Genomic DNA, 13,563 nt, shown 5'->3' on the forward strand with positions numbered 1-13,563 from the left:
CCAAAGAAAGCAGTATTATATTTTTTTTACACTTTGGCTGCGAAAGAAGTCCCTATTGCAAGTGTTCAGAAAAACAAAACAAAACAGGTTTCTAAGCCCTTCCCCTATACACACATTGGAGTGGGTGGTTTTTATTTATTTATATTTAACAAAACTTTATATGCCACCGGATGGTAACAAAACCTCTTAGGCGGTTTACCAGAAGTGTCAAAGCTATCAATTAAAAAACGTTGAAAACATTCAAAAACGTTTAAATTAAACAGCAGAGTTAAAACCGTGAAAATGTTAACATTAAGAATATAAGATTGAAACACATCAACATCCATGCATCCGGAACGGTTTGCCTGAACAAACATACGTTAAGCTGGCGCCGAAAAGAGTACAGCAAAACTGCCTGCCTGACATCAATAGGCAGAGAGGAATTTCAGCTACGAAGTGATCCTGTCACAAGAACTCCAACTCGCTCTGCGAACAGGGATCATCAGGAATCTCTGGAGACCTCATTCTCTCCTCAGGATCCTTGGGAGCCGGGGGAGGGGTGACGCATGAGGGCATCACACCCCAGTATACCGTAACACTATTTACAACATCAACGTATTTTATAGTACATTTTATGTTACATTTGCATTTGATAACAGCTGAGGGGAAAGGTCCAAAAGGTGACAGATTGGTAGGCAGGTTACACATCTTGAGGAAGAAGAACAAGCCTTCTTGGTCATGTGAGACTCAACAATCTGTGGGGTGCAAGGCCTCAGGTGAAGAGGGTCGCAAGGCCTTGACTGGAGACATGCTTTCAAAAACATGCCGACTGTTATAACTGACTGAATCTCAGTTAACACCAGGGAGGAAGTAGAACAGTATCAGCTGCCCAAGGAAAATATGCGAGACACTGACAAAAATGCCCCACTGGTGAAGATCTGGTGCTCTGTCCATGTGGCATGGAATAAGGTGTAAGATGCTGGCACTGGGTTGAGCCATGTTATTCAGAATCTTGGTTCAATCTAAGCCTTCTTCCATGTATCATAACAGGTGCAGATGAGAACTGGAGTTGCTTGCTGTTGCACCCAACCACCTCTGAGGTATGATGAACAGAGGACTCTTTCTTCCTAATGGGAGTCCTTTCCCTTCTCACAGAGGAAAACCTGAAACTTGTGGCTTTTCTGGCAGATGTCCTGTGTGTTCAGCAGACATGAGGAGGAGCCACAATCTTTTGCAACCACCATCCTAGACATGCTGAGGATGATGGTGGCGATCAGGAGCATCACAAATTCGCAACTTGGAGGCTTTTGAAGTACATGAATTGCTGGGCCAAAGAAAGCCCCTGCGTTGATGGCTACCTCATCAGTGTTGCTGAATCTCTCTTTATCCTCTCTCCAGACATCCTTTATCCTCACATCTCCATGGTGTGAAGAAGGTATTCAATCCCTTGGCCAATGACTTGTACCTCACAGAGCTGTTGTTAGCCACTCTGAGTCCGGCTTCGGCTGGGGAGGGAGGGATATAAATAAATAAATAATAATGATAATAATAATAATAATAATAATAATAATAATAATAATAATAATAATTAATAATTTGAAATGAAGTAATACTGGGCACTGAAAATGCAGTTCATGGTTTTGAGAAACAGCAGCAACTTTTTCGCTCCATTGGCAAATGATAAGATCCTATTGCAATCCTCACCCATGTACTAAATAAAATCTCCTAAAAATAAATTTGTATACAGCCATTGATATGGTTTCTCCCCACTGTGAGTTCTTTGATGGGAAGTGAGATTGGAGCTCTGGCTGAAGCTCTTTCCACATTCCACGCATTGATACGGCTTCTCGCCAGTATGGATTCTTTGGTGGGAAGTGAGACTTTCCTTCCGACTAAAACTTTTCCCACACTCTTGACACTGAAATGGTTTCTCCCCACGGTGAATACTTTGATGGCTATGAAAGTTTGTGCTTGTATTAAAGCATTTCCCACATTCCAAGCATTGATATGGCTTCTCCCCACTATGAATTCTCTGATGTCGACGGAAGTTTGTGCTTGTATTAAAGCTCTTCCCGCATTCCAAGCACTGATATGGTTTCTCCCCTGTATGAATTCTTTGGTGGGAAGTGAGACTTTCCTTCCAGGTGAAGCACTTTCCACATTCTAAGCACTGATACGGTTTCTTCCCACTATGAACTCTTTGATGGGAAGTGAGACTTCTCTTGGAATTGAAGCTATTTCCACATTCCAGGCATTTAAATGGCTCCTCCCCTCTGTGAATCCTTTCATGTAAAGTGAGATTTGAGTTTCGAGTGAAGCTCTTTCCACATTCCAAGCAGTAATATGGCTTCTCCTTGGTGTGGATTCTTTGATGGGACGTGAGGTGCGAGTTCCGACTGAAGCTCTTTCCGCATTCCAAGCACTGATAGGGTTTCTCTCCAGTATGGATTCTTTGATGGGAAGTGAGATTTGAGCTCTGACTGAAGCTCTTTCCACATTCTGAGCATTGATATAATTTCTTCCCAGTGGGATTTCTTTGATGGGAAGTGGAATGGAACCTCTGACTGAAGCCATCTCTACACTCCAAACGTTCATAAGGGATTTTGTTGTTGTCTCCCTTGTTCTTAATTTCCGGTTTATCACCACCTGTAAATAAAGAGGGAAACGGATCAGAGCCTCAGGAAGAAATAGGCCCCCAAATTATTGAACAATGCTAATTAACATTTGTGATAGAAGAATAGTAGGGAGTTTGATGTGTGGTCTTACTACAGGGTTCACTGCCTTTGTTGAATCGCAACATATTTATGGGAACATGAGATTCGAGGAACCTGGCTCTTTTATGGGATGGATTTTGTTTGGCCCAGTCACGGAATCCAGTCCATCTCTGATGTCAGTAGTCTCTTTGGCCAACCAGAAACTGACAGAAGCAAAAATAAAAAACAATAAACCTGACAGAATCTACTTCCAGCTCCCCTAACAACTCTGAAGCTTACATTTAAAAAGGCCTAGGCAGTTCAGACCAGCCTGATCATTGTTCAAAATGGCAAAACTGGAGAAAGATTATTCACAGTCAAAACAACAGATACTGTCCATTCAAGGTTATCTGTTGGGGTGTAAGAACCCCAGATGTGCAGTTGAGCTACATCAAAATATTGGAGGATCATCACAGATTGGTACTGAATTTCAAAAAAGAGATTATCATCCAACAAGGAGCCTTACTCAGAAAAGCCATGATCCCACAGTTTTCCTCCATGACTTCGTTATGCAGAGCTCTCTGGTCAGCATCCAGCAACGCCCACTCCTCATCTGTGAAATAAACTGCTACCTCTTCAAAGCAAACTGGACCCTAAAGAAAAAGAAAAATGTTCTTCTCTTAGACAGCATAAATATTATTTACACATTTCTCTGTTGTTTTCCGCCTGTTAACTGTTTGTTGTTGACTGAATATGCGCAGCTTGCAGACTTAACATACAGAATAAGACAAGAAGAACATACGTTTGGAGAAGATTGGAAAACGTTTATTGAATATATGGGAAATAATTGTTTACAGCTGAAAACGCTGGCAGCATTAAGATAAATTCAACAGTGTAAATAAGCTTTGATGGATGCAATAATGGAATACTGAATGGTATAGTTTTTGTAAAATATGCAGGGATTTATGATACGTGATATGAACCATAGAAAGACTACAAGGGAAGTCATTGACATCTTAAAGGTAAAGGGCCACAGACAGTTAAGTCCAGTCACGAACGACTCTGTGGCTCATCTTGCTTTACTGGCCAAGGGAGCTGACGTTTGTCCACAGAAAATTTTTCCAGGTCATGTGGCCAGCATGACTAAGCTGCTTCTGGTGAAACCAGAGCAGTGCACGGAAATGCCATTTACCTTCCTGCCGGAGCGGTACCTATTTATCTACTTGCTCTTTGACGTGCTTAAGGATGTAAAAATGAGTATTTAAAATTGCAAAACAGAATTTTTTATTAAAACAACAAATTTTATATATATATATATATATATATATATATATGCTTTCGTAGATTTTCACGGGTACAGGAATGCAGGTTTTGGTGTCTTCGGGTGTCTTCCCGTGTAAGAGTTGGGGTGTCTAGGCGACGTTTCGACGAGGTCTCACTCGTCATCTTCAGGCTGGTGCTTTCGGCTTCTTGTTACTGGAACAGAGCTATATATATATATATATATATATATATATATATATATATATATATATATATTGCTTTCGTAGATATATATATAGTTTGTTGTTTTAATGGAATTATTTTGCTTTACATTTTAATTATGCGTGCTTATTTTAATGTTTTAATGAGATTTTTTTGTTGTGCATTTTAATGGTGGGCATTAATCATTGTATAAATGGGTGGAACTCAACAGTCTGCTTTCCAAATCATTCTGTCTGCGTGGGCATTCAAGTTTGCAAGATGGAAGGATCCCCTCTCCACTCTCTCCAAGTGCCTTTTTTGGGGGGGGGGATGCCCAAAAGCCAACTTCGAGGGGCATAAGGGGGGGGGGCGGAGTGAAATGGCGAAAGTTCTATGGTGTAACTGATGGGGTGGTTAGGTGAATCCTGGATGCTGTGGTTTGCAAACTACTTAGAAGCCTATTTTAGCATCAAACAATGAATATATAAATAAAACTCCAAGTACCGATAAATGATGCTAATGATATTCAGAAGGCTAGTTAAGGTGAGGCGGTTGTTATTCTCAGCACATAAACCTTATTGAATAGCTTTTCCAGCTTTTGTTAAGGGCAGCTTTGACAGAAGCAAAGAGGAAGAGAGAAATTCGTTCGAGTCCAGAGGCACCCAACTGCCCCTCTCTTCAGCCTCCTTCCCCACAATGCTCCTTTCTCTTACCTGACCTGGTTCCACAGCCGCTGCTTCCCCTCGGCCACCATGAAATGATGGATGAGGAGGTCTTGCTGGCATCATTCTGTCACCTGCGAGAGACAAAGATAATTTGGGAAGCCGTTCTCTCAGAGGTTAAGCAGTGCATCTCTAACTACAGGTGGGCCTTCAAAACGGTCTCACCTGCTGACTGCATGTGCATGTTTACACCCATTTTATACTTTAGTTGTGTAAAAATACATCTCTCCTCCCTTGGGCTTTTGGACCCAAGTGTAAAAGACCATAGCTGTCAACGTTTACCTTTTTTTAAAGGGAAATTCCCTTATTCCGAATAGGATTCCTCGCAAGAAAAGGGGAAAGTTGACAGCTATGAAAAGGACTCACAGATTAGTTTCAAAATCAACAGGATGTGACCAAACGGAGAGAGAAAAAAGGATTCAGCCTTACCCAGCGGCCTTTCTCTGGTTTCCAACTGAGTCTTCTTCACCTCAGAGTAGCCAGTGCCCATTTCTGCAAATAGATCCTTTTTCTGTAAGAGCAACAAAGATTCAAAACAGAGAATGGGGAGAAGAATTAGAAAAACAACGGCAAAGGTAAAAACTTTAAGGGTATCGGGATGCTTTTCAAAAAAGGGATGGGGAATTAGTAGAGAATTTTGGGATACTCTCCCTCATGTTCTGAGCCCCTTGGGATTATCCAGAGGAAAGTCTCTCTCACCTGCTGCTCAGCCTGACTCAGGAGGAAACCTTCGGCCAGGGCCACCGCCTGGGAACTGGTCTCCGCTCCACATTCCCTCACCCAGCTCTCCATCTCCGGGGGGAGGATAGCCAAGAACTGCTCCAGGATCACCAGGTCCAGCATCTCAGCTTTCGTGTGCCTTTCTGGCTTCAGCCACTGGCGGTAAAGGTGGTAGAGTCGGCTGCAAACGTCTCGGGGTCCCTCGGCCTCCTGGTAGCAGAACTGCCTGAACTGCTGGCTCTGGGCATTTGAGCTGGGGGTGTCCTCCTCACCTAGGATCTTCTGCACAGAGTTTTCCCAGAATCCTCCCCTGCTCCCAGTTTGGATGGCATTGCCCCTTCCTGCTTCAGGGCCAGCTGAGTCTTGTTCATCCATCTGGGCTCTCAGGAAGCCTCCAAAGGATTTGTCTTATGCCAAGTTCTGTCTGTCCTAATTTGAGGTGCTACCAAACCTACAGAGCAAATACACAATTCTGTTGTAAAACTTAAACACTATCAGGAGAAGCAAAATGTTCCCCTCGCAAGCATAGATGCACCTTGCTAGGAACCAGGGCTAGACTGTACCAGCCCAGACTCTGTGACTGTAAGTTGTTTTAAACTGGAAGCTGTCCAGTGTGGCTGGGGCAACGCAGTCAGATGGATGCCATAATAATGACGACAACAACAACAACAATGGCTCAGGTCCGCAATAACTCAAGGACCACCTCTTTCCATATGAACCTATCTTCTGAGGCCCTCCTTCGTGTGCCCCCTCCTCAAGAGGTTCAGAGGGTGGCAATGTGAGAACAGGGCCTTCTTTGCGGTGGCTCCCAGTCTGTGGAATGCTCTCCCCAGGGAAGTTCGCCTTGCGCCTTCATTATACGCCTTTCGGCACCAGGCAAAAGCGTTCCTTTTCAACCAGGCCTTTGGTTGACGCTATTTACACCCTATGCCCTTTTAAAATGTTTTGTTTTGGGGGTGGCTATTGGGTTGTTGTTTTTGTTTTTATTTGGTATTTTGTGGTTTTATATCTTGATTTTATTTTGTGAACCGCCCTGAGACCCCCGGGTATAGGGCGGTATATAAATTCAATAAATAGTAGTAGTAATAATAATAATAATAATAATAATAATAATAATAATAATAATTAGTAGTTGTTGTAGTAGTAGTAGTAGCGTTTTCATGTTGTAACTTGCCCATGGAAATTAGGGTGATGGGTGGTTTAATAATAATAATGACGATGATGTTGTTGGGATACTGCCAGGGAGATAAAGTCCATCATGGCCCCCAAGCCGGCTGCCGGACGTCCATCGACCTCCCGTAGTCACGCAGTATGAGCTATTAGCGACACGAGTTTCCTGGAAATACCTTGCCACATTCCAGGGCTCATGCACACTCTTATCAGCAGATAATGCACAGCAAAAGTCGCACCCAGGAGAGCATTATTTACAAGCTTTTATTCAGCGTTGATCAGAACAAAGAAAGACATGACTGTTCTGCGTCAGGACAGAGAGAGAGAACGAAAGCAATAGCTAACATAAACATCCTGTGAACAGGAAATACGCAGGCTGTGACACAAACATCCTGCTCCCTTTTAAGGTGGAACAGAAATATCCTAACAGATGTTACATCATTTAACCCCCAGCCATATATGCTTGAGGGTACTCCTGGAGCTAACATTGTCACCTGAAGCTCAGGTGTCCTATTAAAGGCGCTCACTTAGGTCCCAAATATCTGAAGACCCACCTCCTTCCCACAGACCATCTTGGGTGTTCAGGTTGGCAGAGGGGCCCCTCTTTGTAGCTTCACCACCCTCAAGAGTTTGAGGTGGTTGTGGTACAAGAGAGGGCATCCTTGCGGCGGTTCCTAGGTTAGGGAGTTCCTTCCCCAGAGGGACACGCCTGGCGCCTTCTCCTCTGACACCTGGTCCATGTGTTTTCTGGACCCACCCTATTCCTGTGATTCTAATTTGTTCCAACTCTTTTAAATATCGAATTCTAAACCTGTCCGGGGTAATAAATGTCGTAATAATAGCAACAGCAATAATCATGGGCTTAGTCAGGATTTACCGTATTTTTCGCTCTATAACACGCACCCGACCATAACACGCACGTAGTTTTTAGAGGAGGAAAACAAGGAAAAAAAATATTCTAAACGAAACAGTGGATGTATGATTTTTGTGGTTCATGCTGTGGCAACAGACATGTGATCTGACAGTGAGTTTAGAGTAGCCCAATGCAAAAATCCTGAGGATCCATGTGGATCCATGCTTTGTAACCACGTTTTTGCACCACTGCGGCCCCAGGCAACAGTGGGTGCGTGATTTTTTTGGTGCAAGATGTAGCCATGGATATGCTATGTGATCTGATGGTGAATTTGGGGTGACCCAGTGCAAAAATCCTGAGGATCCATGTGGATCCGTGCTTTGTAACCACACGTGGGGTGTGTGGAGAAGGATGCTGCTAATAATGCAGAAGAGGGGTTTAAGGGGAGAAGAAGCACGCGTGGGGTGTGTGAAGGATGCTGCTAATAATGAAGAAGAGGGGTATAAGGGGAAAAGGCTCCTCTCCTCTCCTGCTTTGCTCCTTTAAAGCAAGCAGGCTCTGCTTTTCTCCCTCCTCCCAGCTCATCCCCAGCTTAGCAAGCTGAAAAACTTTGCTGCTATGTAGCGAGCTGAGTGGGGAGGAGAGAGGGACAGAGAGCCTGCTTGCTTTAAAGGAACCAACCGGACAGGAGCCCCTTACACTCATGTAAGCTGCTCCTCTCCTCTCCCGCTTTGCTCCTTTAAAGAAGCAGGCTGTCTGTCCCTCTCTCCTCCCCACTCAGCGGCTCTTCTCCTGCTTTGCTGTTTCAAAGCGAGCCACCGAGGAGGGAAGGAAGGGGAACCATGGATCCTCTGCTCACGACTGCAGCAGATCCCCCCCCGCTACCCGCAGGCATTCGCTCCATAACACGCACAGACATTTCCCCTTACTTTCTGGGAGAAAAAAGTGAGTGTTATGGTGCAAAAAATACGGTAAATGTTGGAGGGGGCAGGACACCCACCTGCCATCATTCTCTGTCTGGATATGCCTATCAGATTTGGAATGAAATGTCTTGACAACAGTTGTTTTAAATTACTTTCTGTTGACCCCAAGTGTTCAGAAAAATCGGTCAAAAGCTTTCTACTTTTAGTTAAGTGTTTTTATTTATTTACTTGATAGGGAGGGGCAGCTGCCCCCCCCAGGCCTACACCCATGGCAATAATAACAACCTCAACAACAATAACAATGACATAAAGCCACAAATGTGGGGGGAAATGCCTCAATAATACACACATAGAGCCTCAAGAAAGTGGGGTGTGGGAGCCTGTTGGAATTTGCAGGCTTCCCCCCGCCCTTTGAGGTTTTGCATAACTAACCACACACACTTTACAGCACGAGAAGAAGAAAACAAACCTTAAGAAAACAAATATACAGGCCTCATCTGCACTATATATTTTAAAGAGTCATGGCGTCCTCCAAAGGAGCCTGGGAACCATACTTTAAGGATGAAGTGGGTTGCTAGGAGACACCCACCCAGATCCACACATGCATTCCAGTTACACGGCTGCCATCCCTAGAGTGGTTTAACAATCAACCCTTCTTGCCAGGGAACCCTGGGAATTGGTGGGGTTAAAATAAAATAAAATAGGAATAAAGGTAAAGGTAAAGGGACCCCTGACCATTATGTCCAGTCGTGACTGACTCTGGGGTTGCGGCGCTCATCTTGCTTTATTGGCCGAGGGAGCCGGTGTACAGCTTCTGGGTCATGTGGCCAGCATGACTAAGCCGCTTCTGGCGAACCAGAGCAGCGCACGGAAACGCCGTTTACCTTCCCGCTGGAGCGGTACCTATTTATCTACTTGCACTTTGATGTGCTTTCGAACTGCTAGGTTGGCAGAAGCTGGGACCGAGCAACAGGAGCTCACCCCATTGCGGGGATTCGAACTGCCAACCTTCTGATCGGCAAGCCCTAGGCTCTGTGGTTTAACCCACAGCGCTACCCACGTCCCACTAAATAGGGCACCCCTATTTTCAGAGGAGAAATGTTGGAGGGTATTATTATTTTCTCCACCCAGCAACTGCCGGTCAGAAGCACGGTTGCTGCCCATCTCCTGCAGCCGCGAGTTCCACAGTTCTGACTACGCACCGCAGCAGGGGGAAAGCGCTTTCTTTCCTCAATTTCCCAACGGCCATTATTTCTTTTCCTCTCTATAGGTCAGGTATTCATTTTTAATTTTTTTAAAAAAACCGTGTATTCTATGCCCAAATGTTTCCGCCCGGCTACGACCTCTGCTACCGATGCGACTTATTCCCAAATGTGGTTTCAGTTACAGATAGGTAGCCGTGTTGGTCTGCCATAGTCAAAATAAAAAAATTCCTTCCAGTAGCACCTTAAAGACCAACTAAGTTAGTTCTTGGTATGAGCTTTCGTGTGCATGCACACTTCTTCAGATACCCTGAAACAGAAGTTGCCAGATCCTTCTATATAGTGAGAAGGTGGGGAGAGGTATTACTCAGAAGGGTGGTGGGAATGGGTGATTGGCAGATAGCTGAGATGAGCCTGTTGACGACTCTTAACGACTGCAATAGGTCTTACAGGAAATTAAGAGTCGTCAACAGGCTCATCTCAGCTATCTGCCAATCACCCATTCCCACCACCCTTCTGAGTAATACCCCTCCCCACCTTCTCACTATATAGAAGGATCTGGCAACTTCTGTTTCAGGGTATCTGAAGAAGTGTGCATGCACACGAAAGCTCATACCAAGAACTAACTTAGTTGGTCTTTAAGGTGCTACTGGAAGGAATTTTTTTATTTTGCCAAATGTGGCTTGTTTGCATTCCGTTCCCCCTCCCCCGCCTTAAAGACCCACCCCCTCCCCAAAGTGGCAAAGGGAGACTAGAGCTGCAGACCTATTGCAAACTCGCCCCCTCCCTGGCTTTGCAGAGAGGGAGGGGGACTTCTGCTCCCTGATTTGGGGGGGGTGGCCGGGTGGCTGCCCCCCCCAGCATTAGCTGAACACCCCCCCATGCATGCTCCCCCTGCAGCCCTGGGACACCCCCTTTCTCCCGAATGCATGCTATGGAAGAAAGCCGAGAAGACTCACCAGATCCCTACGGCACTTCAGACACAAAAGCCACCGCCAGCTCCCTTTGCATTCAGAGGGAGGTGCTTTTGGTCTGGAGGACTTCGCCCCCCACTTTATTTCCCCGTCCTCTCTAGGAATCCAGCTCACTTCTTTTTAACCCTTGGCAAGCCGAACGCACCAAGCTGGTGCCTCTCTCCCTCTCTGCGCCAAGAGCCAAGGAGAAGAGTTTGGACTTGATATCCCGCTTTATCACTACCCTAAGGAGTCTCAAAGCGGCTCACAATCTCTGCAGATGCCTTTATTTTGGGGGGACCCCCTTGACTGGGTTTCTGAGCATAGCTGTCAACGTTTCCCTTTTTTAAAAAAGGGAAATTCCCTTATTCCGAATAGGATTCCACGCAAGAAAAGGGAAAAGTGGACAGCTCTGGTTCTGAGCTGTCCCCTCCCTTGGCCAGAAACAGCTTACAGTGAAGTAGGCTCTGCAAGGACTTAGGAAGCCCCATTGTAGAATCATAGACTTGTAGAGCTGAAAGGGAACCCCAAGGGTCATCCAGACCAACCCCATGCAAAGCAGGTGTAATAAACAAAAATCTGCCCTTATTCCCTTATGGAGGGCACAAGAGCCCTTACAGAGTCTTTTGTAGGTTCTCCATCGATAGGAGGAGGAGGCCAACCAGAGAATATTTAGAAAAAAAGCAGCTCGTAAGCCTGATCTTTATTGAACTGTTGCAACAGGGTACTCCCCTCACACGCAGGAAAGGAGGACCCAGAACCAAGGTGTGCCTGCCCTTATATAGACATTTTAAATTCCCTGCCCTGGAGCTCCAGACCACCCGCCACAAACATCATACCTACATCACAGAAAAGGTGATCTACAACAGAAATTTGAATGTTGTTGTTTTTTCCTGTTTGCCAGGTTATCTGATAATGCCTTATCTGATTGCCCTTCCTGGTAGTCTGGCCATTTCTTTGAGATGGTGATTTCCCAATTCCTGAGACAATGGGAAGGTTCCCTCGCCCGCTCTCTCCTTGCCGAGAAAACATTTGGTCAGCTTGGGAGTCAAAATGGTTTTAGGGCGGTCTTCCTGTGCTGCTCCAGACATGTGGTCCACATCTCTATGTACGTGCTTGGTCGGTACATTTATGAACATTTATGATATATATAATGAAGGAATAAGACCTTAAATTTTGTATTTCACAGGACTCTCAACTCAAAGCATCCATGACAGAGGACCAACTAACCTCTGCTTAAAAACCTCCAAGGAAGGAGAGTCTGCCACTTCCCAATGAAGCCCATTCCACTGTCAAACAGCTCTTACACAGTCCTGATGTTTAGTCAGAATCTGCTTTTTGGGGGGGTCATTTGGGTCTATTATTTTGAGTCCAGACCTCTGGACCACAGAAAACTAGCCGTGTGACAGCCCGTTAGCTATTAGAAAATGGCTCTCATATCACCCATTCAGCCAGATCTCAGCTGAATGGTGAGCAAGGCCCCTGCTTTTTCTGCGACTGACACCTGTCCCATTAAATGCTTTTAATTGCGTTTTAGTTCCTTCTCTTGCTCCTCATATTCTATTGCATTGCAGTTCAACTTCTGTAGGAATGTGGTTAAGATGCAATATGTAAGATATAAAAGAAACCATAGAAATACAATGAAAAGACCCGTCGTCGTCGTGAATGCTTTAGTTGAGAGTCCGGCGTCGCAGGGGGTCCATAGGATTAGACTTCTAAAGCCTCTGGCTAAATTGACAGACAAACTGCGAGACAAGGACAACTGTGACTTTAAAGAAGAATGGGAACTTTCCACAAAGTATTTAAAAATACAACAAAATGAATTGGACTCCTTGGCAGGTTTTGGATAAACGCACAAATTTATTGATTGATAACATGGTAGATAGATAATATAAGGACTGATATAACTTTATAATATGCAGAGAATAACATGTGCTGAGAAATCAGAGAGAGGAGCTGAAGGAAGTCTGGGGGGGAGGGGGGTTTGATGGGGAGTGGGGAAAAGGGGGGGAAATGATGAATATGATATGTTTTGACATATTGTTATGTTGAAATTGTTTTTTATATATATATGTGTGTGTGTGTGTGTATACACACACACACACAATCTCATATATATATATATATATATATATATATATATATATATATATATAGCGCCTCTGGAACTCACCGCCAGATGATTCCTTCTCCTCCTCCCAGGCACTGATGAAGCAAGAAGCCTGGCCGGGGTCACCTCCAGAATTTGGTGGTGGCCAGGAAACGGATTGCACAAATCACCCTTTTCCTTCACCTTCTTCTCACCCCTTTTCCTTGCTCAGCACATGAAATAAATATTTGCAGCGGGATCTTCAGGAGAGGCAGACCTTGCAAAGGAGGTTCGTGCTGTTGCTCAGGTTATATTACGGGGTGCGAGCGAAGGAACCCCAAAAGCCTTAGCCGGATCAAATGATTTGGAAACGGCGATGGCCGGAGTCAACTTTGAATGGCAAGACAAAATAAATAAATAAACCCACCTCAGGGTTAATGGGAGAGAGTCCGGATGCCTAGAAACGCAGCTAGGCACCCACTTCCTGCCCCCCCATCTCCCTCCTCCCCCCCCCCCATCTGCAGCCTTCGCGCCCCTTCCCCGCCCACCTCTCCAAGGGATCGGGGTGAGTGCAAAGTGCATTTGGGTGGGGAGGCGCAATGGAAGTGGGGGGGGGGCGATGGAAGGAGGGGAAAATGAGGGCGGGATGGTGGGGGGGCTCTGTGTGTTAAAAGCAAATGCAAAGGGCATTGGGGTGCAAGGGAACCCCGAGGGTTGGAGGAGGGACGATGCAAAGGGGTGAGCAATTCCTGGTGTTGCACTGGGGGAAAAGAGCGCCTGAGATTCCCCGCCCCA

At 45.3% G+C, this 13,563-nt stretch overlaps 1 protein-coding gene across 2 annotated transcripts; it reads right to left on the bottom strand.

Moving 5' to 3' along the window:
- On the bottom strand, positions 1-13,176 carry LOC310701529 (uncharacterized protein). Of its 2 annotated transcripts, none has more exons than XM_083492548.1 (6): positions 12,853-13,176; positions 5,558-6,029; positions 5,288-5,369; positions 4,850-4,932; positions 3,199-3,325; positions 1-2,625 (listed from the first exon to the last, which is right to left on the bottom strand). In XM_083492548.1, the coding sequence occupies exons 2-6, from the start codon at positions 5,951-5,953 to the stop codon at positions 1,691-1,693; spliced, it is 1,623 nt and encodes a 540-aa protein (XP_083348674.1). In that variant the 5' UTR covers positions 5,954-6,029; positions 12,853-13,176; the 3' UTR covers positions 1-1,690. The 2 variants fall into 2 exon arrangements, with proteins under 2 accessions (XP_083348674.1, XP_083348673.1); XM_083492547.1 differs by lacking the exon at positions 12,853-13,176 and adding an exon at positions 10,686-10,788.
- Positions 13,177-13,563: the final 387 nt, after the last annotated feature.

The sequence above is a fragment of the Podarcis liolepis genome (assembly GCF_965112155.1).
Source record: "Podarcis liolepis genome assembly, chromosome: 2".
Lineage (NCBI taxonomy): Eukaryota > Metazoa > Chordata > Lepidosauria > Squamata > Lacertidae > Podarcis > Podarcis liolepis.

Coding starts and splice junctions, on each gene's coding strand:
- LOC310701529 (XM_083492548.1), bottom strand. CDS start 5,953: ATGGATGAACAAGACTCAGCTGGCCCTGAAGCAGGAAGGGGCAATGCC. Junction 4,933..5,287: donor AACCAGAGAAAGGCCGCTGG/GTAAGGCTGAAT, acceptor TGTCTCTCGCAG/GTGACAGAATGATGCCAGCA. Junction 3,326..4,849: donor CGGCTGTGGAACCAGGTCAG/GTAAGAGAAAGG, acceptor CTTTTTCTTTAG/GGTCCAGTTTGCTTTGAAGA.